We start from the raw sequence: 24,844 nt of genomic DNA on the forward strand, positions 1-24,844 counted from the left end.
TTTTCATAGTTGACTTACTTTGATTAACCAAAATAGGTCCCATAATTAAATATTTGTGGAACATCTGTATGTATACATACATACATATATGTGCTTAAATATTATGTGAATTACTGACAACTTATTTTTGAAATTGCATGGTTAAATTTTAGCAATTAAAAAAATTTTATTATTCACCTTAAACTTGAAGTTTGAATGTCCCTTGTCATGAAAAAATAATTAAAATAACTGGTGCCTGTAATGTGTCATATTAGTCCTTCCAAATCTCTTTGGTGAGAAGGGAAAATGTTTAATTATCTCACTATTTCAAGTTTGAAATTGGTCATTATAATTCTCAAACTTTGGGTTCTTTTTAATGTTCTTTCCTGTGACTGATATTTTGAATAATTTGGATATAACCATTTGTTCAGCTGTTCCCTGTCAGTGAACATTACACATTTGCTTGTAGTGATAGCAAACAAAAATACTTTATGAATATTTATATATATATTTTTATATATATGGAGCTCTTTTTTTCTTTGTCTCATTGCCTGTAGAATGGACATGTCTAGGGTGTATTTGGATTGAAGAGTATTAATGTTTTAATCAGTTACTACTTTTGGTTTATTGTTTTATTTTTTCTTAGTCTATGGGGGGTGGGGGAGGGAGAAGAGAAAGGAGAAGGGAGCACCTTAGAGTTTTTCAGAAGGGAGTGGCTAGGTGGCGCAGTGGATAAAGCACCGGCCCTGGAGTCAGGAGTACCTGGGTTCAAATCTGGTCTCAGACATTTAATAATTACCCAGCTGTGTGGCCTTGGGTAAGCCACTGAACCCCATCTGCCTTGAAAAAAACCTAAAAATATTTTTTTCAGAAGACTTCACATAATATCTCATTTGATGCTTATAAAAACCCTGTGCAATTATAAGTTCATTTCAAAGATAGGGAAACTAGGGCTAAGAGACTGTCTTATCCAAGGTGATAAAACTTTTAAATATCTGAGGCTAGATTTGAACCTGAATCTTCTTTATTCCAAGTTCGCTGCACTCTCCACAACTACCGTGTTGCCTCTATAATAATTGTTAAGTCTCATAGCTGTTTTAGTTTACATTTCTCATTTGTATTTTGGAGCATGATTTTTTTTTTTGTATAGTGTGATATTTTTAAAAACTTTCATCTCCTTTGACCAGGGTATCATAGATTTAAAAGCTGGAAATGACGTGAGTGGTTATTGATCCAACACTGATTTTACAGAAGCGGAAACTCAAACCTAAATACAAGAAGTCACATACCCTTGTAAGATAGAAAGTTAGTTGGAGAGGAAGATATCAGCTTCTATTGTACCACATAATTATTTAGTTTTTGGGAAGTTGCATTTCATCTACTTTATCTTTGATTTTCAATGTCTCTCTCTCTCTCTCTCTCTCTCTCTCTCTCTCTCTCTCCCCCTCCCCCTCCCCCCCTCCTTCCCTCCCTCCCTCCCTCCTTCCCTCCCTCCCAGGCATTTTAGGCTTCTCTCTTTTGCCATAGTTGTATGAAGAACTTCTTACGATTCTTAACTTTTATGATGTGATCTTTCATATTCCAGTTGTATGTCCATTTGTATCTTATTGTGTCATATGATGCACAATATTTGTTTAAACCTGTTTTCTGTCAAATTACTTTTCTGGTTTTTCCAGTGCTAATTGTCAAATAGGAATTCCCTCATTAATTTATGTTATTAAACTTAAGCTATCAAACACTGATCTATAGATTTTTAAAATTGCTTTGGATTATTGCTTATATAGTCTAGTTTTCAGTATTATACTTTTTAATTTTTTTTAAACTTACCATCAATTGATCAATAAACATTTCCTACATGCATACTATCAAGTATTTGTGTCAAATCCTGGGGCTATTGAAATAAAAATGAAGATCCCTGCCCTTTTAATATACTTTATAATAACATCACAGAATCATGCTTTTAGAGTTGGAATGGACTTCATCAGGCATCTAATATGAAGCACTATTGTAAACGTAAAAATTCCCCAAAACTGGATTATTTATCAGCTTGAAAAGTCTCCAAAGGGTAATCACCCTTTCTCAATATAATCCATTTCACTTTGGAAATTAGAAAGATTTTCCTAATTAATGACCTAAATAATAAGCCTGAATATTAAAGCTTTGTCCTTGAGGTTTTTTATGATGTCTTTTACAAGAAAAGATAACTTTCACTAATAGCATATGTTTCTTACTTTGGTAAACATATAAGCATTTCATACTATAAATCTCAACAAAATTTGTCTCTATCTCTATCCTATTTGAGATCTTCACCTTGACTTTGTGTACAACTGCAGTTATTTACACCTCATCCCTAAGAAATGTATCAGCCACATCCCATTTCCTTTCCCTTTCACTAGACTACTTCCACATTTTACCCACCAATTTGTTCCATTTAGACAAGTAGGGGAGGTAGTGGATATAGAACACTGCTTGCAGTCAGGAATACTCATGTTCATGAATTTAAATGTAGCATCAGATTTTTAGAAACTGTATGTCCCTGGGCAAGTCACCTGTTGCTTTAGTTTCCTCATTTTTATAATGTGATGGAGAAGAAAATAGAAAAATCATCCATAGCAAAATCTTTTCTAACAAACCCCAAATGGGATCACAAAAAATTAAACAAAATTTAAATGATTCAGGAACAAAAAGAACTGTTTCACTTAAACGTTTTTTCATTTGCTTTGCTAGGTTAATTTTTTTACTTTTTCCTTCTCTTTCAGTCTCATTTTTTATTTCCTTACCTTTTTTTTTAAGATTTTATTTATTTTGATTTTATAATGTTTCCCCAATCTTACTTCCCTCCCCCCAACCCCCACAGAGGACAATTTGTTTGTCTTTACATTGTTTCCATGGTATATACATTGTTCCAAATTGAGTGTAATGAGAGAGAAATCATATCCTTAAGGAAGAAACATAAAGTATAAGAGATAGCAGGACCAGACATTAAGATATCAGGGTTTTTTCCTAAATTAAAGGTAATAGTCTTTGGTCTTTCTTCAAACTCTTCCACAGTTGTTTCTCTGGGTACAGATGGTATTCTCCATTGCAGATACTCCAAAATTGTGCCTGATTGCTGCACTGATGGAATGAGTGAGTCCATCAAGGTTGATCATCACCCCCATGTTGCTGTTAGGGTGTACAGTGTTTTTCTGGTTCTACTCATCTCAGCATCAGTTCATGCAAATCCTCCAGGCTTCCCTGAATTCCCATCCTTCCTGGTTTCTAATAGAAAATAGTGTTTGATGATATACAAAGACCACAGTTTGCTAAGCCATTTCCCAATTGAAGGACATTTACTTGATTTCCAATTCTTTGTCACCATAAACAGGGCTGCTATGAATTTTTTTGTACAAGTGATATTTTTAACCCTTTTTCATCCTCTCTTCAGGGTATAGATCCAGTAGTGGTATTGCTGGATCAATATTTTTGTTGCCCTTTGGGCATAGTTCCAAATTTCTCTCCAGAGAGTTTGGATGAGTTCATAGCTCCACCAACAATGTAATAGTGTCCCAAATTTCCCACAACCCTTTCAACAATGATCATTAGCCTTTCTGGTCATATTGGCCAGTCTCAGAGGTGTGAGGTGGTATCTCAGAGATGCTTTAATTTGCATTTCTCTAATTTAGAGCAATTTTTCATATTACTATGAATTGCTTTGATCTCCTCATCTGTAAATTGCCTTTGCATATCCTTTGACCATTTGTCAATTGGGGAATGGCTTTTTTTATTTTAAAGTATGATTCAGTTCTCTGTATATTTTAGAAATGAGTCCTTTTGTCAGCATCATTAATTGTGAAGATTGTTTCCCAGTTTACTACTTTTCTTTTGATCTTGTTTACAGTGGTTTTGTCTGTGCAAAAGTTTTTTAATTTAATTTTTTAATTAAAAGATTTTATTTAGAGTTTTACAATTTTCCCCCCAGTATTACTTCCCTCCCCCCACTCCCCCACAGAAAGCAGTTTGTCGGTCTTTACATTGTTTACATGTTGTACAGTGATCAAATTGAGTGTGATAAGAGACAAATCATATCCGTAAAGAAGAAACATAAAAGTATGAGAGATAACAAGATCAGACAATAAGATATCAGGTTTTTTTCCTAAATTAAAGGGAATAGTCCTTGAACTTTGTTCAAACTCCACGATTCTTTCTCTGGATACATGTTATTCTCCATTGCACATATCCCCAAATTGTCCCTGATTGTAGCACTGATGAATAAGTGTGTCCATCAAGGGTAATCATCACCCCATGTTGCTGTTAGGGTGTACAATGTTTGTCTGGTTCTGCTCATCTCACTCAGCATACAAATCCCTCCAGGCTTCCCTGAATTTCCATCTTTCCTGGTTTCTGATAGAACTATAGTGTTCCACGACATACACCGACCACAGTTTACTAAGCCATTCCCCAAATGAAGGACATTTACTTGATTTCCAATTCTTTGCCACCACAAACAGGGCTACTATGAATATTTTTGTACAACTGATGTTTTTACCCTTTTTCATTATCTCTTCAGGGTATAGTCCCAGCAGTGGTATTGCTGGGTCAAAGGGTATGCACATTTTTGTTGCCCTCTGGACACAGTTCCAAATTTCTCTCCAGAAAGGATGGATGAGTTCACAGCTCCACCAACAATGTAATAGTGTCCCAGATTTCCCACAGCCCTTCCAACAATGATCATTATCCTTTCTGTTCATATTGGCCAGTCTGAGAGGTGTGAGGTGGTACCTCAAAGAAACTTTTAATTTGCATTTCTCTAATAAGTAATCATTTAGAGCAGTTTTTTCTATGATGATAGATTGTTTTGATTTCCTCATCTGTAAATTACTTTTGCATATCCTTTGACCATTTGTCAATTGGGGAATGGCTTTTTTAAATAGGACTCAGTTCTCTGTATATTTTAGAAATAAGTGCTTTGTCAGAAACATTAGTTGTTTCCCAGTTTACAACATTTCTTTTGATCTTGGTTACAGTGGTTTTTGTCTGTGCAAAAGCTTTTTAATTTAATGTAATTGAAATCATCTAGTTTGTTTTTAGTGATGTTCTCCATCTCTTCCTTAGTCATGAACTACTTCCCTTTCCATAGATCTGACAGGTAAACTAGTCCTTGCTCCTCTAATTTGCTTATAGTATTGTTTTTTATGTCTAAATCCTGTATCCATCTTATCTTGGTATAGGGTGTGAGGTGTTGATCTAATCTAAGTTTTTTCCATACTAGCTTCCAATTTTCCCAGCAGTTTTTATCAAAGAGAGAATTTTTATCCCAATAGCTGGACTCTTTGGGTTTATCAAACAGCAGATTACTATAATCGTTTCCTGCTGTTGCACGTAGTCTATTCCACTGGTCCACCACTCTGTTTCTTAGCCAATACCAAACAGTTTTGATGACTGTTGCTTTATAATATAATTTTAGACCAGGTAGGGCTAAGCCCTCTTCTTTTGCACTTTTTATCATTAAATCCCTGGAAATTCTTGACTGTTTATTTCTCCATATGAATTTACTTAGAATTTTTTCTAACTCATTAAAGTAGATTTTTGGAATTTTGATTGGTAGGGCACTGAACAGGTAGTTTAGCTTTGGTAGAATTATCATTTTTATTATATTAGCTCGGACCTATCCATGAGCAGATGTTAGCCCAGTTATTTAAATATGATTTAATTTGTGTGAGAAGTGTTTTATAATTGTTTTCAAGACGTTTCTCAGTCTGCCTTGGCAAATAGACTCCCAGGTATTTTATATTGTCTGAGGTTACTTTGAATGGGATTTCTCTTTCTAGATCTTCCTGCTGTATCTTGCTAGTCATATATAGAAAAGTTATTTTCTTCTTATACCTATTCATTCTCTTCCCAACTCTTTTTCACAGAAACCATAAATAGAATCTAGACTTGAATATTGTTTTACAAATTTTCTTGAATTTCTTTCAAGTTTCTTTTCCCCACAATTTATTAGAGAAATTCAGATTAGGTTCCGGCTTTATTCATGAATCCAAATCTATCCCAATTAATTTATTTTTTCTCCTTTAGCTCAATCTTTTTCCTCCTGCTCTCTACAATAAACGTCAGAGTAGGGAAAATCCTGCTACCTGACTATATAAGTAACATTTCTGATTGTCTATAGTTCTTTAGCAAACTTTTGTATTTTCTATAAAAAAGGGGATAGTTTCTGCTCTGATTATACCTTTAATTTTGTTTTCTTGTTTTATTCTTTATATAGCTATAATAGTTATAGAATTTTTTCAAGTGGTCTAAGGAAGACATCTTTGCTTTGCCTTTGTACTAATAAAGCTTCCAATTTTCTTTTTTTGCAAATACTAGCTCTTGATGAATAATTTTTGTCATATTAAAGGACACTTAAGTTCTTTTAGAATTTTAAATATAAATCAGTATTGCATTTTGTCAAGAGCCCTTTCTACATGTGTCTTATCTCAGAAATTCTTCCAAACCTCCTTTCTACCTTTTCTCCATTCTGCAAAGGGTTCACTTCCAACTATATCAACTGACTTATGTTCAGACTTTACTTAGAAGATTGGAGGGAAAAGACTTCTCTCTGCCATTCCTCAGAATACTTGAGCCATCTTTATGTTGTTTCTTTTTCCTCTAGTCATAGAAGTTAGCTCTATCATCTCTGCACGACTAATATCTGTATATTAATGACATCAAATCTTATATCTCACTCAAATCTCTTTTGAGTTCTAGTAATGCATTTCCACTTAACTTTTTTCAAACTGAATGTCCCCTAGGCATATCAAACACAAAATGTCCATTATAATTCATTTTTTGTTTTATTTGCTTCAAATTTTTTTATTTTCACTTCCAAAATCTCTTTCCCTGAATTCCTTACCCATTCAAGAAGGCAAGAACTACAGTACCCACTGTATCACATTTATTATGTTGTAGGGGGAGAGAGGAATGACGAGGAAATTAAGGGAAAAGAAATAATGTATTTTAATCTGTAATCAAAAGTCCATTAATTGTCTTCTCGGAGGTGGATAACACTTTTTTTTCATCTTGAATCCTTTGGAATTGTTGGGGATCATTTTATTGGTCATTTATAATATCTTCTACAATTCATCATTATTATAATATGACTATTACTGTGTACAGTGTTCTTCTGTTTCTTTTTACTTTGTATCAGGTCATATAAATCTTTCCTTGTTTTTTAAGAACTTTCCCTTTTGTCATTTCTTTTTTTGTCGTTGTTTTTTGGAAGGCAAATGGGGTTAAGTGACTAGCCCAAGGCCACACAGCTAGGTAATTATTAAGTGTCTGAGGCCGGATTTGAACTCTGGTGTTCTGTCCACTTTGTCACCTTAGCCACCCCCTTTATGTCATTTCTTATCATGATATTATTCCATTACTTTTCTATTTTTACTATGACTTGTTCAAGCATTCCCAAATGATGGGTATCCCCTTGATTTCCAGTTTTTTGCCACTACTAAAGAGCCGCTATAAATATTGTTTTACATTGCGTGGTGATACTGCTCTTTCAAAGAGAATGCATCGTTTTTGTAGTCCTTTGAGCATAGTTCCAAATTGTTTTCCAAAATGGTTGAAGCAATTCATAGCTCTACCAGTATTGCATTAGTATACTTATTTTTCACATCCCTCTCCAGCTAGTTTTTGTCATTTTCTTTTTCTGTCATCTTAACCGTTCTGATGGTTAAAGCTATTAATTTTTTTTAATAATTTTCTTGCATTTCTTTTCCCTGGTTTTTCTCTACCATTCTCATTTGATTTTTAAATGTTTTTTTTTTTTTGCTTTTTAAAATCTTTATTTATTCCAGGAATTCTTTTTGCCTATATTAAAATGATTTTTTTCTTTGAAACTTTGCTTTTAAATGTTTTCAAGTCATTTTCTTCTTTTGACTTTTTTTTTTTAGATTTTTTGCAAGGCAAATGGGGTTAAGTGGCTTGCCCAAGGCCACACAGCTAGGTAATTATTAAGTGTCTGAGACTGGATTTGAACCCAGGTACTCCTGACTCCAAGGCTGGTGCTTTATCCACTACACCACCTAGCCGCCCCTTTTTTTTGACTTTCTTAATCTTCACTATCATCATAGTTGTTTTTTATTGTCAGATTCTTTATTATTGTTATTTCCTCGTTTTGACTTTAGACTTTATGGTAAAGATGGTGTCTATTCACCTCTGGAGTTAGTTACTGACCTGATTTTCTGTATATGATGTCCTTCTGATTTCATAATTTAATCAGAAGACCTGTAGGTTTTTGGCACCTTGAGAATGGTGTGATCTTGGGAAATGTCTGATAAGTACTCTCCCAGTCTGTTCTTTAGTTTTTATCCAAATAGTGTGATATAGAACTAGGTAGGGGTTGTCAGAGCTACCAAACAACATCCAATTCTGAACTCATTACTAGAACAAGAGTTCCTTTGGATCTCCATATTTTCATAGCATCTCTGCTCCCTGGCTGGTGGATCTGTAGCCATTACTCCTCACTGTTGCTATCTGCCATTGCCATTACCTACTGCCTTTTCTGCCACTCTCAGCCAGTTCTAACCCAAGTTTCCACAGACTTAATTTTTATCTTTCTAAGCTAAACTGGGCTGCAAAAAAGAAAAAGTCATTTTGACTTTTACTTGACTTTCCTACTCAGAATTTGTTTGATAATTCTTCTAGTTGTTTTGTAGAAGTTTTTGGAGGAGATTTCACATTAGTGACCTTTTACTCTACCTTCTTGACTCCATGTCCTGGCCCCGCATCTTCTGAAGTTTCCCTTTCTATTGAAGACAGAAATTCTAAAGACCTAGCAATACACCTTCTGCATTATATTTGACCTCTCATCTTTCTTTTCCCCCTTTTATCCAATCAGTTGCTAAATCTTATTTCTACTTCTACTACCTATTTCATCTGTCCCTTTCTCCCTATTCCTATCAAGACTCTTAATTCAGACTCTCATTAACTCTTCCTCCACCATAGCAATAATCTTTTAATTGCTGATAATAATCAAGGCTACTTGTTCAGATATAGTCTGGGAATATCTAGACTCACATTTCCAAATACCCATCATTCATCTCAAATTATAATTCCTTTTGTAAAGCATCTTTAAATTCCACATGTCTAAAACTCATTATCTTTTCCCCCAAGTCCTCCTCTCCTAAAAAAATTTCTTTATGCTGCTTTAAATTAAATCTCATTGATAGAATTATCTGTTATTAATCATTTTCTTTTGCCATCATCTGCACTGGAAATTGAATCTCTTGGGGTCAGATATAATATATATTGTGTTCTAAGTGTACTTCAGGACTGTTTTATAAAAAGTACTGACAGTCGATGTTAACCTAAGTTTAATATTGTTTTAATTCTGATTGATAAGGAATATGTAGAGGGTAACAACAGCTTTATCTTATTTTGAAGATACCAGATTTACCAGTATTATGAGTACCAGTATCTTTTTACTAAGTACTTCCTTGAATCACACGCTTGAGATACAAAAACAAAAATATAACATTTCCTTTCTACAAGGAATTTAAACTCTAAATAGGAGAACAATATGTACAAATAAAAATAAATTGCCAAAGATATACAGGATACTTCCTAACTTGTTTTTTAAAACCTTCCATCAAAGAATAAAATTATTGTTGTATTTTGTATTCTCATCCTCCATTGTTTGAATCAGGACTCTTCAACTCCTGATCAAAGTGAAGATTCTGGCAGTTCTGAAGAAGAAGAATGGAAAAGTGAAGAAAAAAGTGAAAGTGACAGTGAAAATTCCAGGTATGTCAGAGAATCACAATCTCGGGAACTTGGGTATTTTTGTCTAAGGTACACATAAATAGGAATCTCTTAAACAGCACCATCAACTAGGCATTCAATCTTCACATTAATAATTTATGAATGAAAATGGAAGAGGAATGCTAAGTGCTTTTTTACAAATGATATATCATTTGATCATGACTACAGTCCTGCAAGGTAGTTCTGCTATTCTTTTTTCTCAGTTGAAAAACCTTGGGCAAATGAAAGCTATATGACTTACTCAGGATCACACTGCTAGTTTCTGAAATCAAATTGAACTTGGGTCTTCCTCCCTACAGATATAATACCACTGCTGCCACAAGAGAAATCAGTTATAAAATGCTTAACAGGTTCTAGACATTGTGGCAAAACAAGACAGTTCCTAATCATTGTGTTTTGGTTTGGAAAGTAACAATTGGTGAGTGGAAGCATAGGAAAGTCAGTTGTTCCATCTTTTCCACACATGATGTTAATATTGATTTGATGACTTTTTCTTGATGCATAAAGTGGGTGAGGGTACATAGAAATATGAATAACTGTAATGGTCAGATTAGGATGTTAAACATTGCTTGTCATGTTGAACTGACCAGCTAAAAGTGGGTCACATATATCAGTGTGGTGCCAGAATTAAATTTTTCAGGGTCATTCCTTAACCTTTGGACAACTTTCATTATTAATGAGCTTTTCCCTTATATCCCTGAAATCAGCCACTCTGCAGCTTCCAATTGTTGTTATTTATATTCTTAATTGAAGTAGAATATTCTACCTACCTTTACTGTATTCTATCTATTACTGTATTCTCACCTATGCAATGAGTGTGTTTAAATACTTTTTAAAATGTCTTTTCTAGTTCTAAGGAAAATCAGTGATCTTAGGAAATAACTTTCTTTCTCTCATTCCACACCCCCCCTCCCAATGTTTTCCCTTCTTGTTCTTATTCTTATTCTTCAATTAATTAGCCAATATCTTTTCAGAACCAGGATCTATGTTAGGTATTAGAAATGAGAAAAAAAAAGGGAAATACTTGCTACCCTCTAAGAACTTAAACTGTTGGTTCTGTTGCACCATAGCTTCCCCAAGTCTTCTATTTTTTAGCTAAACACCTCCTGTTCCTTTGATTTATTTTCCTGTAAGCTGTCCAGACCCAGACCCTTAAGCCATATTGGTTGCCCTTCTCTGAACACATTTTTCCCCCAAGGAACTGTTCTTCTATACTAGGGAAATTTGTAGTTGAGAATTACTCTGTTTCCTAGAAATTATGCCTAAGATTGTTAGTTTTTTAGATGACATACATTGGTTTTTTTGTTTCTTTAATTTATAGTTAACATCTTACTGTCCCTAAGCAATTGTCAAGGGGAAGTCAATGAATTTTCTCAGCATTTGTTAGGGATAATAATTGGATCTGTGATTTGATCAGAGTAAGCAACTGCTTTTGTCACAAAGATCAGCACCATCTTTTTCTTAGAAAGGTTGAGTCACAGATAGTATATGTTTGAGGCAGGACTTGAATCCAGTTTTTCCCTATGCTGATACCAACTTTTGCAGTGTTTCCTTTGAAAATTTGGAAGATCGATTTGGGACAAACTATAAATTTTTATGAAAATGTCTTACTGATTTCACTTAATAAATTTTTTTATAGTGACTCTTCAGCCAGATATTCTGATTGGAGGGCTGATGTTGGCATTAATCTTCAGCCTCCTTTAAGGACCTCATCTCGCCGTAGAATTACACGGTATCGCAGTAGCTCAGAAGATGAAGTATCTGTCGAGAAGTTATCTTCTCCAAAAAGAAGGCGAAAGAGAAGGAAAAAATGTCAGCCTAAGAAGTCGGTATGAAAAACAGATCTGTGATTTTCTGTAAATTTCTATTTAAAAAAAATTGCTAATTTAATTAAAAAAATTTTTTCCTTCCAACTCTCTTTAAATTGGAAAAAAGAAATCAAAATTGCTATAATGTATGCTTAGCCAAACAGATTTCTACATTGACAAGTGTCCAAAAATATGTTTATTTTGGATATTGAATCTATTATCATCTCTGTGTCCGGACCGTCTCCAGTTATCCTGTCACTCATATCTGACCACTGTACCCAGTGGCTCCAGAAGAGAAAGGACTAGTGATTTAGCACAGTGCCCCCTCAAGTAAATCCAGCTCATTGCATGTCATGGCATCACCTCCCTAATGTCTTGGAGAAAGAACAAACAACAATCACCTTGGTCAGGGCCTGATTAGCATGGTTCATCTTTGGAAATCCTGGTGGAAATCTTAAGTCTTTCAAAATTGTTAGTCTTTGTGATATTCTTCTGTTTTTTGCTTATTTCACAGGTTTCTCCTTTCTTCATTTCTTATGCAATAGTATCCTATTAACTTTCATAAACCGAAATTTGTTTAGAATCTGTTTCTTTGCCACTTTTAAAAAGGGCTGACATAAAACATTTTTTTGCATTAGAGTTTTTTAATTTTTCTTTGATCTAATTGTGATATAGGTCAATTAGAGGTTATCAGTGGGTGATATATGGCTATACACAGTGATTTTGGGGTCATTGTAACTTGCTTTCCTAATGATTAAAAAAGCACAGCTATACCATAGCATATTAGTCTGCTTCTCTCCACCCTTGCCCTGTTCTTCCATGTTTTCTTTTTTTTTAAATCAACTTTGCCAATTGGTAGATATGAGGTAGAAATTCAGAGCTGCTTTAATTTTAGATTAATGGTTTGGATTTTTTTCTAGTGGCTATTGATAAGGTTGTATTTCTTCCTTTGAAAGTGACTTTTAACTTTTTTCAATGGGAATGACTTTTTTTTTGAAATTTAAAATTTTTCAGTTATGTATCATAAATTAGATCATTAGTAAAGAAACTTATACCAAATTTTCTCCATCATCTTTTCCCTTCTAAATTTTAGTTATACTGGTTTTGCTTATATAAACCTTTTTTTATTTTAAGTAATCAGAATTGTCCATTTTATCTACTGTGATCTTCTCTAACCCTTACTTATTCATGAACCTTTCCCCTCTCTGTAGATCTGAAAGATAAATGTCTTCCTTTTTCCTCTAATTTGTTTATGATGTGTGACCTTTTATATCTTTAGTCATGTATGTTACTTATCATAAACACAATTTCTGCCACACTACTGTAGCTTTCCAACAATTTTTGTCAAGAAATATCCTCAACTCCGGTAGCTGAGGTCTTTGTATTTATCAAATATTAGGCTTCTATATATTGTGTAGCTAATTTATTCCACAAATGTTGTTTTCTCTTCAAATTGTTTTGATTATTATTGCTTTAATGTATAATTTGAGAGCTGCTACTGCTGGTACCACATTCCCACTTTTTCCCTCCATTATTTTTATTGAGATTCTTGACTTTTGGTTTCCCCAGATTATAAGTAGTCTTTTCATTTTCATTACATTAGCTTAGTTTATCAAAGAAAAATCAACATTTTGAATATTATTTAAGTTTGTTTTAAAGAATATTTGCATTCATATAGTTTGGGTTTTTTATTATGTAGAATTTGCAGAGAATGACTCCAGCTGAGCTTGAAAATATAGAACTTTTATATGAATTTCATCCTCCAGTTTGGATAACAGATACTACACTTCGAAAATCTCCTTTTGTTCCTCAAATGGGTGATGAGGTAAGAGTGAATTTTGGTTTTGGTAGGAGTGTCAAATTTTGGTAGGCAATATTAGTCTTGGTTGAGTTTCTTTCTTTTTTTAAAAAATTTTATTTTTTTATTCTCATTTTGTACAAATATTTGTTACATTAATAAAATATTCTTGTTTAAGAGTAAACGAAATACCCCCTCCCCCATGAATATAGATTTGCTTGAACGATAAAGTAAAGGGGAGAGAAAAAAAAATTTAAAAAAATAGTAATAATTGTAGGGGTGGCTGGATGGCAGACAGAGCATTGGCCCTTGAGCCAGGAACACCCAGGTCCAAATTCGGCCTTAGACACCCAAAGATCACTCTGCTATGTGGCCCCAGGAAGGCCACCTAGCCCCATTTGCCCTGTACCCTCCCCCAAATAATAATAATAATAATAATAAAAAATGTGCTTGACTCTTTTTTCCAACACCAACAACTCTGTCATGGGTGGATCACATTCTTTATGGAAAGTCCATCGCAAAAGTTACTTCGATATTTTTCAAAGGTTGCCATTGCTGATTGCAACTCCCTCCTTTCTTATTTCTCCACTACCATGTACTGTATTTTCTCTCTCCTTTCACTCTGACTGTGCTGTAGGGTAGCTGAGTGGTGCAGCAGACACATCCCTGGCTCTGGGGCCAAGAGGCCCCGAGCTCCCATACCACCCCTTAGGCCCAGCATCCACCTGGCCCTATGGTCCTGGACAGGCCATCCAATCCCAGCCCCTTGCAAGAAGTAAAAAGGAAAATGTGTTATATCTGACCATTCTCCCCCCCCCCATGGTCCATCCTCTTCTCCTTTATTCACATCCCCACCCCTTCCCCCTGCCTCCCCCCTCTCCTTACTCCAGATGTCTATACCCCATTGAGTATATATGCTGTTTCCTCTCCTAGCCATCTCTGATGAGAGCAAAGGTTCCCTCATTCCCCCTTGCCTCTCCCCTTCCATATCATTGCAATAGCTCATTGTAATAAAGAAAAATCTTACTATATGAAATATCTTGGCCTATTCCCCCTCTCCTTTTTCTTTCTCCCATTACATTTCCCTTTTTTTCTGTTGACTCCATTTTTACACCATATTTTATCTTCGAATTCAGCTTTCCCCTGTGCTTCAACTATAAAAGCTTCCTCTACCTGCTCTATTAACTGAGAAGGTTCATATAAGTATTATCAATGTCATTTTTCCATGCAGGAATACATGCAGTTCATCATCATTAAGTCCCTCATATTTCCCCCCTCTCCTCCAATCTCCATGCTTCACCTGAGTCCTGTATCTGAAGATCAAACCTTCTGTTCAGCTCTGGCCATACCAACAGGAACATTTGAAATTCCTCTGGTTCATTGAAAGTCCATCTTTTTCCCTGGAAGAGGACATTCAGCCTTGCTGGGTAGTTCATTCTTGGCTGCATTCTAAGCTCTTTTGCCTTCTGGTATATTATATCCCAAACCCTATGAGCTTCCATTGTAGTTGCTGCTAAGTCCTGTGCGATCCTGACTGCAGCTCCACGATATTTGAACTGTGTCTTCTGGCTGCTTGTAATATTTTCTCTTTGACTTGGGAGTTCTGGAACTTGGCTATAATATTCCTAGGGGTTGGTTTTTTGAGATCTCTTTCTTGGGGGGAGGGATCAGTGGATTCTCTCCATTTCTATTTTGCCCTTTGCTTCTAGGATATCAGGGCAATTTTCCTGTAGTAATTCTTTGAAAATGATGTCAAGGCTCTTTTCCTGATCATGACTTTCAGGTATTCCAATAATTTTTAAATTATCTTTCCTAAATCTGTTTTCCATATCAGTTGTTTTTTCAATGAGCTATTTCACATTTTCTTCTAATTTTTCATTTTTTTGGTTTTGAAGTATTGATTCCTGATTTCTAGTAAATTCATCAATCTCCCGGAATTCTATTCTTTGTCTGAAGGATTTGTTCTCCTCAGAGAGTTTTCTTAACTCTTTTTCCATCTGGCCAATTTTGCTTTTTAATGCATTCTTCTCCTTCATAACGTTTTGAACTGTTTTATCCATTTGACCTAAGCTGGTTTTTAGCATGCTATTTTTTTCAGCATTTTTTTGTATTTCCTTGACTAGGCTGCTGACTTCATTTTCATGTTTTTCCTGTATCTCTCTCCTTTCTTTTCCCAGTTTTTCTTCTAACTCCCTCATTTGATTTTCAAAGTCTTTTTTGAGCTCTGTCATAGCCTGGTCCCAGTTTCTGTTTTCCTGGGAGTCTTTAGATGCAGGAGCTTGTGTTTCCTCATCTTCAGACTGAGTATATTGCTCTTTCTTGGGATCATAGATAATGTATTTCTCAATGGTGTTCCTGTTTTTTCTCTCCTTGCTCATTTTCCCAGCCTAAGCCTGTTTTTGGCGTGCTTCCTGAGCTTTTGGGACACTCCCACAAGGGTCTCAGTGTGTGAGGCTCTGTCCTCCCTCCTGGTCTGTGAATGACCATAAGCGCCCCCCTCTGCTACGGGGCTGAGGTGGGGGGACCCTGTTGTTCTATGGGGGGGCCTAGACTGCGATCAGTATCTGAATGTGGTCAGAGCCCCAGAGTCCTGTTCCAGAGGCAGAGGACAGAGCTCAGCAGTCTCTCTCTCTCTCTGCACTCCCCTCCCTCAGCTCAATGGGCTCATGCCCTGGGGGCTCCTGCTTACAGGCTCTGCCTGCTTCTGTTTCCTGGATCAGGGCAGGGGAAAGACCAAGCTGCTTGCTGTGTGCCCTCAGGGCTGTGTTCCATGTGCTTGCTCTGGCAGAGGTCCCCCACTGTTCCCCCACTTTGTGCCGGTGCTCCCCAGGGTGTAGCTCAGGAGACTCCCCCACTGCTGTGAGCTGGGGCTACTAGCGCCCTGGGGCTGCCTCCGGGAGGCTGAAGTTCTTTTGCTCTGGTGGGCCACCCCTCTGGCGGGTTGCCCCTCCGACCCCGACCCCAGGAAGCAGAGCCTTTCTGCTCTTTTCCAGATTTCTTTGAGTAGGATAACTGCCTCACTGGCTCCCTTTGTGGGTTCTGTCTCTCGAAAGTTTAGTTAGAGTCCTTAGTTTATGAGTTTTATCAGAGAGCACCTAAGACTTTCTTGTTGCCATCTTGGCTCCACCCCCCCCTTGGTTGCGTTTCAAATGTGTTTATTTCATATGTCTTGGTTGTTCCTTTTTTTTTTTTGTAGGTAATATATTTTCGACAAGGTCATGAAGCTTATGTTGAGGCAGTTAGGAGAAATAAAATTTATGAGTTAAACCCCTGCAAGGAGCCTTGGAAGAAGATGGATCTTAGAGTAAGTTTTATTGCCATTTTTTGTTTAAAAAACTTTTGCCTTTTCTTGTATCCCTACACTTAACACATACCTGGCCTATAGTTAAGTGCTTAATAAATGCTTGCTTGCCTGTGATTTTGCAACCGTTTGGCAACAATGATACATGAATAGTCATGTAAATTTCCATTTATCATTTTTATAAAAGCAAATAACTTTGTTGTTATCTTCAAAACTAAGATGGGCATTAACTTGAAGAAAAAGATATGTTACTTATAAATATGAAAATAAAATGTTACTTGTTGCCTATACAAAATAAGCACCTATTAGGAGGGAGGGTAAAGAGATACAGAATCTTTAAGAGATTGCTTAATAATGCTTTTGGCAATGCCATTCAAGTAACTTTTAAAAAATTTCTTTAAAGGATCAAGAGCTGGTCAAAATAGTTGGGATGCGATATGAGGTTGGTCCCCCTACACTTTGTTGCCTCAAGCTCGCTTTTATAGATCCAGCTACTGGGAAGCTTCTGGACAAGTCCTTCTCTCTTAAGTATGTATTTTTCTGGGTTTTTTCAGTTGTCAACTAAATTTTAATATCTCTTAACATGAGCAGTGTTTTACATCAGTGAGTTGGTGTTAATAGCAGATACTTGATAATCAAAAAGGATGAAAAACCTTGTCATACTTTATGCATTCTAGTAAAAAGAATATGTAGCAAAGAATTATAGATATTTGAGGATGTTCATAGTTGTATCCAAGTCAGGTGGGGAGGAGACAAGGGCAAATGGGTTTTACTTTAGCAGCCATTTGAGGTTTGAGTCTCAGGTTTTTTATTCTGGGGTACTACTTTTTGCATGTATTATGAGAATTACTGACCTTTTAGAGAAATTTATTCAGTCCTTTTTTGTTTTATTGGAATGGGAATATGTATTAGGGAACAAGGAATATTTTTGGTACTATGCAATTAAAACCAATAAAATGTGTTATTTTAGATATCATGATATGCCAGATGTTATTGACTTTCTTGTACTACGTCAGTTTTATGATGAAGCAAGACAAAGGAACTGGCAAGCTCGTAAGTCTTGAATTTCTACAAAACCATTCATGATGTTGATTTCATAGTATTTGCTTTCAAAAGTAAGTCTTTGCAAGATTAGTATGTTTTGGTAAAGGATTTCCTGTTTAAATGAGTCCCTGTGAATATTGAATACTTTCCCATATCTTTTGTTAGTTGATACTTAATTTAAGAATTACTAGGTTATAAGGAAAAAGCCTTCTAAATTTATTCAGATCTTTCACCCTGATTACTATTTTAATGCAAATTTAGATGGGAAGAATTTAAAGGTGTTAGTATTCATTTTGTATACTACACACTGTAAAAATATGTAAGGTGTCTTTTTTTGTCAGACTAATTGAAATTGGGAGTGCATTACAGAGAAGTTGTTTTTGTGCCAGGCTCAATTTTTGTTTTGTTTAAATTTTTTCTTCTCCCAAGTTACTGTATAATTTGATGAATTAAGTTGGTCTTCAAGACCCAAAATACACTTAGAAAGTTAGCACTTTAGTTTTTTAATTCATACATATTTATATGATTATTTGTTGTACCTATTTGGCTTAATGGTTAGTGTATCTAGTTGTGTACTCTCAGGTTTATGAAGGAACAGATAAGAAAATGATTTTACATTAAGTTTAGTGTATTAGCAGAGCTGTTCATCTTTCTTTCATCAAGTTTTACTGTCCTCATCTGAAAAAAATTTTTCAGGCATCTAAAACATTTACTGTGGCAGGTTTTTTTTTTTTTTTTTTAGTGGTCACAAGTAAGGTGTAATATCTCATCGAGGATTTTTTTTTTAACCCCACTTTAAAGATTTTATTTATTTTGAGTTTTACAATTTTTTTCCCCTAATCTTACTTTCTTCCCCCTATCCCCACAGAAGGCAATTTGCCAGACTTTACATTGTTTCCATGGTATACATTGATCCAGATTGAATGTGTTGAGAGAGAAATCACATCCTTAAGGAAGAAACATAAAGTAAAAGAGATAGCAAGATCAGACAATAAGATAGCAGTTTTGTTTTTTGTTTTTTCTAAATTAAAGGAAATAGTTCTTGGTCTTTGTTCAAACTCCACAGTTCTTTCTCTGGATACAGATGGTATTTTCCAGTACGGACAGCCCCAAATTGCCCTGATTGTTGCACTGATAGAATGAGCAAGTCCATCAAGGTTGATCATCGCCCTCCTGTTGCTGATAAGGATGTGTACAGTGTTTTTCTGGTTCTGCTCATCTCACTCAGCATCAGTTCATGCAAATACCTCCAGGCTTCCCTGAATTCCCATCCCTCCTGGTTTCTAATAGAACAGTAGTGTTCCATGATATACATATAGCACAGTTTGCTAAGCCATTCCCCAATTGAAGGACATTTACTTGATTTCCAAGTCTTTGCCAACACAAACTGGGCTGCTGTGAATATTTTCGTACAGGTGATATTTTCACCCTTTTTCATCATCTCTTCAGGGTATAGACCCAACTGTAGTTTTGCTGGATCAAAGGGTATGCGCATTTTTGTTGCCCTTTGGGCATAGTTACTATGGCAGTTTTAAAGTTCTTAGAACAGTTTTTCGTTTCTGCACAATGAAGAGCTAAAATTTAGGCATTCATCATCCTTTGAAATGCACGATGATGAGAGAGCATGGTTGCTCTTAACATACTATTCTTAACAGTAATAACTGCACAGGTAATCAGGATTGTTCTTATACTAGAGGTAGAGAAAATTTTTCTTGAAGGAAACCATCTGGCCAAAAGGAGAAAAAGATGAGGCAGCTAGCCCTTTTGAGGGTTAGCATTCATTCAGTCAAGTCCCAAAGAATTAAGACTGCCATCCTTATATTTTTGGAATCCCTGGAAGAGGTGTAAGTTAGAAGCTCTCTTTCCATTGAATTTTTTTGAAGATTTTGTTCTCTCCAGCTAAACTTATGAAGATGGTATTACAGTATTTTATTGTAACTTAAATTAAATAGCTTTGTGACTGAGGGTCTTTACCACATCAGCTTTCCATATCTTCAAATTCAGTATTAGTTCAGTTCAGTACATTTGACATTTATTGGTGGTGTTTTAACACCTGCCATAGATAAAAGTTGGTTTACTCTAGTTTGGAACTTTTGATTTCTTTACCAAAAAGACTTTTTTCTCCTGCAAGAAAATCTTTTAAAGAATATCTATTAGCTGGCTTCAAAACACCTAACAACTTTTCAGCTCAAATTTAGAAATGTGGTCATGTTCTTCTTTGTTTGGTGTATTTATGAACAGTGCCTTTTCCATTCCAGTTCTGATCTTGAACTGAAAAGATTTTGTTTGTTTATTGAAATAGAGAAAAATTATCTTGGGCAAATAAAAGAAACAACTATAAGAATAATTAACTATCTTCAAAGTATAGACTCTTCTTAACCAGTTTTTTCAGAAAGCTCATTAATATACTAAGTACTATTATCATTTTCTGTTATTAATTACTTTCTTCTTCCCCTGAATTATTTTAGGTGCTACAATATTAGGGGTTGGGTTTTTGGGATCTCTTTCTCGGGGGGGGGGGGGATCGGTGGAGTCTCTCCATTTCTATTTTGCCTTCTGCTTCTAGAATATCAGGGCAATTTTCCTGTAGTAATTCTTTTCCTGATCATGACTTTCAGGTATTCCAATAATTTTTAAATTATCTTTCCTAAGTCTGTTTTCCATATCAGTTGTTTTTTCAATGAGATATTTCACATTTTCTTCTAATTTTTCATTTTTTTGGTTTTGAAGTATTGATTCCTGATTTCTAGTAAAGTCGTCAATCTCCCTCAATTCTATTCTTTGTCTGAAGGATTTGTTCTCCTCAGAGAGTTTTCTTATCTCTTTTTCCATCTGGCCAATTTTGCTTTTTAAAGCATTCTTCTCCTCAGTAACTTTTTGAACTGTTTTATCCATTTGACCTAAGCTGGTTTTTAGCATGCTATTTTCTTCAGCATTTTTTTGGATTTCCTTGACTAAGCTGCTGACTTCATTTTCATGTTTTTCCTGCACCTCTCTCCTTTCTTTTCCCAGTTTTTCTTCCAACTCCCTCATTTGATTTTCAAAGTCTTTTTTGAGCTCTGTCATAGCCTGAGCCCAATTTCTGTTTTTCTTGGAGTCTTTAGATGCAGGAGCTTGTGTTTCCCCCTCTTCAGACTGAGTATTTTGATCCTTCTTGGGCTCATTTGCAAAATATTTCTCAATGGTCTTTCTCTTGTTTCTCTGCTTGCTCATTTTCCCAGCCTGGGCCTGGTTTTGGGATGCTCCCTGAGCTTTTGGGTCATTTCCACAAGGGTCTCAGTGTGTGAGGCTCTGTCCTCCCTCCTGGTCTGTGAATGACCATAAGCGCGCCCCTCTGCCATGGGGCCGAGGTGGGGGGGGGCTGCTGTTCTATGGGGGGGCCTAGACTGGGATCAGGATCTGAATGTGTTCAGAGCCCCAAAGTCCTGTTCCAGAGGCAGAGGACAGCTCTGCAGTCTCTCTCTTCACTCCCCTCCCTCAGCTCAATGGGCTCATGCCCTGGGGGCTCCTGCTTACTGACTCTGCCTGCTTCTGTTTCCTGGATCTGGGCTGTGCTGGCCAAGCTGTTCCTTGTGTGCCCTGAGGGCTGGGCTTCATGTGCTAGCTCTGGCAGAGGTCCCCCCTGTTGTTCCCCTACTTTGTGCCCGTTGCTCCCCAGGATGTAGCTCCAGAGACTCCCCCACTGCTGTGAGCCTCGGCTCCCAGCGCCCTGGGGCTGCCTCCGGGAGGCTGAAGTTCTTTCCCTCTGGGGCCGCCCCTCAGACCTCTAAGGGGAGTAGAGCCTTTCTGCTCTTTTCAAGGTTACCTTGAGTAGGAGAATTGCCTCGCTGGGTTGGGTTCTGTCTCTCCAAAGTTTAGTTAGAGTCCTTAGTTTATGAGTTTTATCAGAGAGTGCCTAAGACTGGATCCTTTCTTGTCACCATCTTGGCTCCGCCCTCTACTTGTCCCATTTTTTTTGTCCCATTCCTAAAAAGGATAGTATGTGGATTTGCTTCCAGAGATTAACTTCGATTGCTGCATTTTTCTACTTATTGTACTGGCTGTTTCTGGATTCTGTTATCCCATTCAGTCTCTATGAAAGTTCTTCTCTTTCTAAGGAAGAAAAATAAAGGCATTCACTTCTCTCTTTTTGAAACTAGCCAGATTTGTGACTGATTTCCAAAATGTTCCCTAACTACTTGGTTCACTGATATCCGTATGAAATCTTTTGTATGGGTCTTGAGAGCCGTGCAACAGCTGGAAACCTCAGAAGTGGCTCTCATGGCTGGTGGCATCTTCTTAACCTTCAGCCATCATCATTCAAGCAATTCACTTTTCATAATATGTTCTTGAGATTTCCTTATTACAGTCAAGTCTTTCTAAATATTTGATTTTAAATTTTTATGAATTATGATACTAAAGTTAATTTTTTAGTCTCTCAGGAATCAGTCCTACTTATAGTACTATTCCCTTAAAACTAGTTTCCCTGGACAATATTATTGCCCTTAAAGCTACACTAATGCTCAAAAGTTGATCTTGTTTTTCTACTTTTTCATTAGAAAGAATTAATTGGAATCACAAATTTTTTTTCAAGTTGTTTCATATTTTACTTAGGATAATGTGCATTTTCCTGTGACAGAAATGGGTTTCTTTTAAGAAAGTCTGTGTGTCTGTGTGTGTGTGTGTGTGTGTGTGTGTGTGTGTGTGTGTGTGTGTATACACACACACACACAGATAAATATATGCCTACACACACACACACACACACACACACACATTATATGAAACAATGATGAAATTAAAACATAATACATTATCTAAACCAGAAATTTACTTTTGTTACCAAAAAAATTTATATACTTTTTTTGCTGCTAGGTTGAATAGTGCCAGTCAAGGAGTCAGGAAGACCTGAGTTTATGTCCTGCCACTTCCTAGCTATATGAACAAGGACAATCACTTAACCTCTGTCTGCCTCAGTCTTCTCATCTGTAAAATGGAGATGATGATAATAATACTACCTAATTCCTAAGATTATTTTGAGGATAAAATGGGAGAATACTTTTAAAGCGCCTAGTAAATCTTAAAGCAGTATTTACATAATAACTTCTTATTGTTATTATAGCACTTTAAAGTTTGTAAAGCATTTAGGAATTGGAATGCTATATGTTCTAGCTTAATTGGGACTTTTATAATAGCATTGTTTTTATTTTTAGTGTGACATATATTTAATTTTGGTACCAAACTACACAAATGCTTTCTGATTTAAACTGAGTGTTCCAAGTTTGTCTCTTTTTTTGTTGTTTGATGATTTAGTAGTTTTACTGATTCAGGCATCAGTTTTTATCTTAGTAAAAACTTCTGGACTCAGTAACATTTTTAGTATAGTAATGCATCAAAGTCACTAAACAGTCACATTAATTATGGCACTTTCTAGTCATTTATTTGGTAATATCAGTAATTGAAGCAAATTAGAAAAAATAATTTTATCATAAATTTTATTTAAAATAAAAATTAAAGCATTTTTCATTGTATACTTCTGTATTATCTTTTTAAAAGTCTATTAGTTTTTTGCGTTATAAAAATAGGTAAGAGTTGCTATTTGTTTTACAGGTGACAGATTTCGATCTATAATTGATGATGCTTGGTGGTTTGGAACAGTATTAAGTCAAGAACCCTTTCAACCACAATATCCAGATAGCCATTTCCAATGTTACAATGTTAAGTATGTATAAAGATTTATGTTTACCATTCATTCAGCATACATTAAGTACTTACCATGTGCACATACTCTTCTAATTCCTGAGTTAGATAGTTATATATGACACAGACCTTAAGAAGATATCAGAAATAACTGATACAAAGGAGAAAAATTGCTCTTAGAAACTGAAGAGGGAACTACTTATTTCAGGAAGGGATAGAGGTAGTGGGTTCAGTACTGGTGGAAGGTACATGAAAGAATGTGTCTGAGTTGGAACGTGAAGAAAATGAAGTATGGAGATAAGATAAAGCAAGATGTGAACAAGGAATGGAAAATAATCCAGTTTGAATGCCATATTGAATATTTGAATAACAGTTCACTCATGTGTGGTGAGTTAAGGTTTATGAAAAACAACACAATGGAGAATAGTATAAGATTAATTTAGGAATAAATCAGATTGTAGAGTACCTCGAATGCCAGGATCAAAAGTTTATACTTTATTGAGTTAGTAATGGAAAGGTTTTTGTCTATGTTGATGATGTCATCAGAAGTATTCATTAGGATGATTACTTAGAAGTAATAAAGGATGAAGAATGTTTAGATAAAGGGAACATGGATGAGAGACACATTTAATGAGAATTAGAATAATCCCAGTGATAAGAGGATCTGAACAAAAGTTTTTATAGTGGGAATTGAGGAAAAGGGGTTGGATATGAAATAAATTGAGCAATACTTATACGATTGGATTTGTGGTGATGTCAGAGGTGACTTCAGATGAGGAATTCTTTTATTTCAACATTTGATTTCCTTCACAATGCCTATTTTATTTAATAGCTTTAAAACATTCTGAGATGAAGTACATAGTTTTCCACATGACTGAAAATGTAATAACCTTGGCTATAAGTGATTGGTAGACAAGATTATCTCAACAAGAATAGTAAAATTAGGGAGAGAAACAGGTTTGAAAAGGAGATAATAAATTCAGTTTTGGATATAATGAATTTAAAGCTTGTGGACCCATCTTAATGGACATAGCCAGTTGACAGTTGGAAGCATGGAACTAATACTCTATGAAGAAGATGGGAGTGAGAAACACTGATTTGAGTCTTCTGAATTAAAGGTTATAATTGAAGGTTTGGAAGCAGGTCAACTTGTGATGGAGAGATTTTAATTGGAAAAGAAAACTAAAGATATGAATTGCGATAGAGTTGAGTAATCTGCAAACAAGATGAAAGAAAGATAAGAGATGAAGAATCGTTGTCAAAGAAGCCAGATATGTCTGACACCAATCAAAGAGAATAAAGAGATGCCAAATTGTTTACACCAAGAAATACAGGGTATCCCCAAAGATCTTGTTATTTTTAAGTTTAAAACTGAAATAAGATTTTTGGGACATTCTGTAAAATAAATAATAATATGTAAATTGTCTCTTCCCTATAAAATGTAAACTCCTT

General features: G+C 35.6%; 1 protein-coding gene across 3 annotated transcripts in view; it reads left to right on the top strand.

The window, feature by feature from the left end:
- BRWD1 (bromodomain and WD repeat domain containing 1) overlaps positions 1-24,844 on the top strand; it is a 157,974-nt gene that overhangs the window by 78,354 nt on the left and 54,776 nt on the right. For all 3 annotated transcript variants that reach the window (XR_012473975.1, XM_074213861.1, XM_074213862.1), the window contains 7 exons: positions 9,647-9,744; positions 11,402-11,591; positions 13,270-13,395; positions 16,565-16,672; positions 17,073-17,197; positions 17,640-17,722; positions 23,303-23,414. Coding sequence is in view for 2 of the 3 variants with exons in the window: in XM_074213861.1 (XP_074069962.1) it covers positions 9,647-9,744; positions 11,402-11,591; positions 13,270-13,395; positions 16,565-16,672; positions 17,073-17,197; positions 17,640-17,722; positions 23,303-23,414 (842 nt within the window). In the remaining variant the exon portion in view is untranslated. The remainder of the gene's footprint in view (positions 1-9,646; positions 9,745-11,401; positions 11,592-13,269; positions 13,396-16,564; positions 16,673-17,072; positions 17,198-17,639; positions 17,723-23,302; positions 23,415-24,844) is intronic.

Source organism: Macrotis lagotis, chromosome 1, assembly GCF_037893015.1.
Source record: "Macrotis lagotis isolate mMagLag1 chromosome 1, bilby.v1.9.chrom.fasta, whole genome shotgun sequence".
In the NCBI taxonomy this organism is placed as follows: Eukaryota; Metazoa; Chordata; class Mammalia; order Peramelemorphia; family Peramelidae; genus Macrotis; species Macrotis lagotis.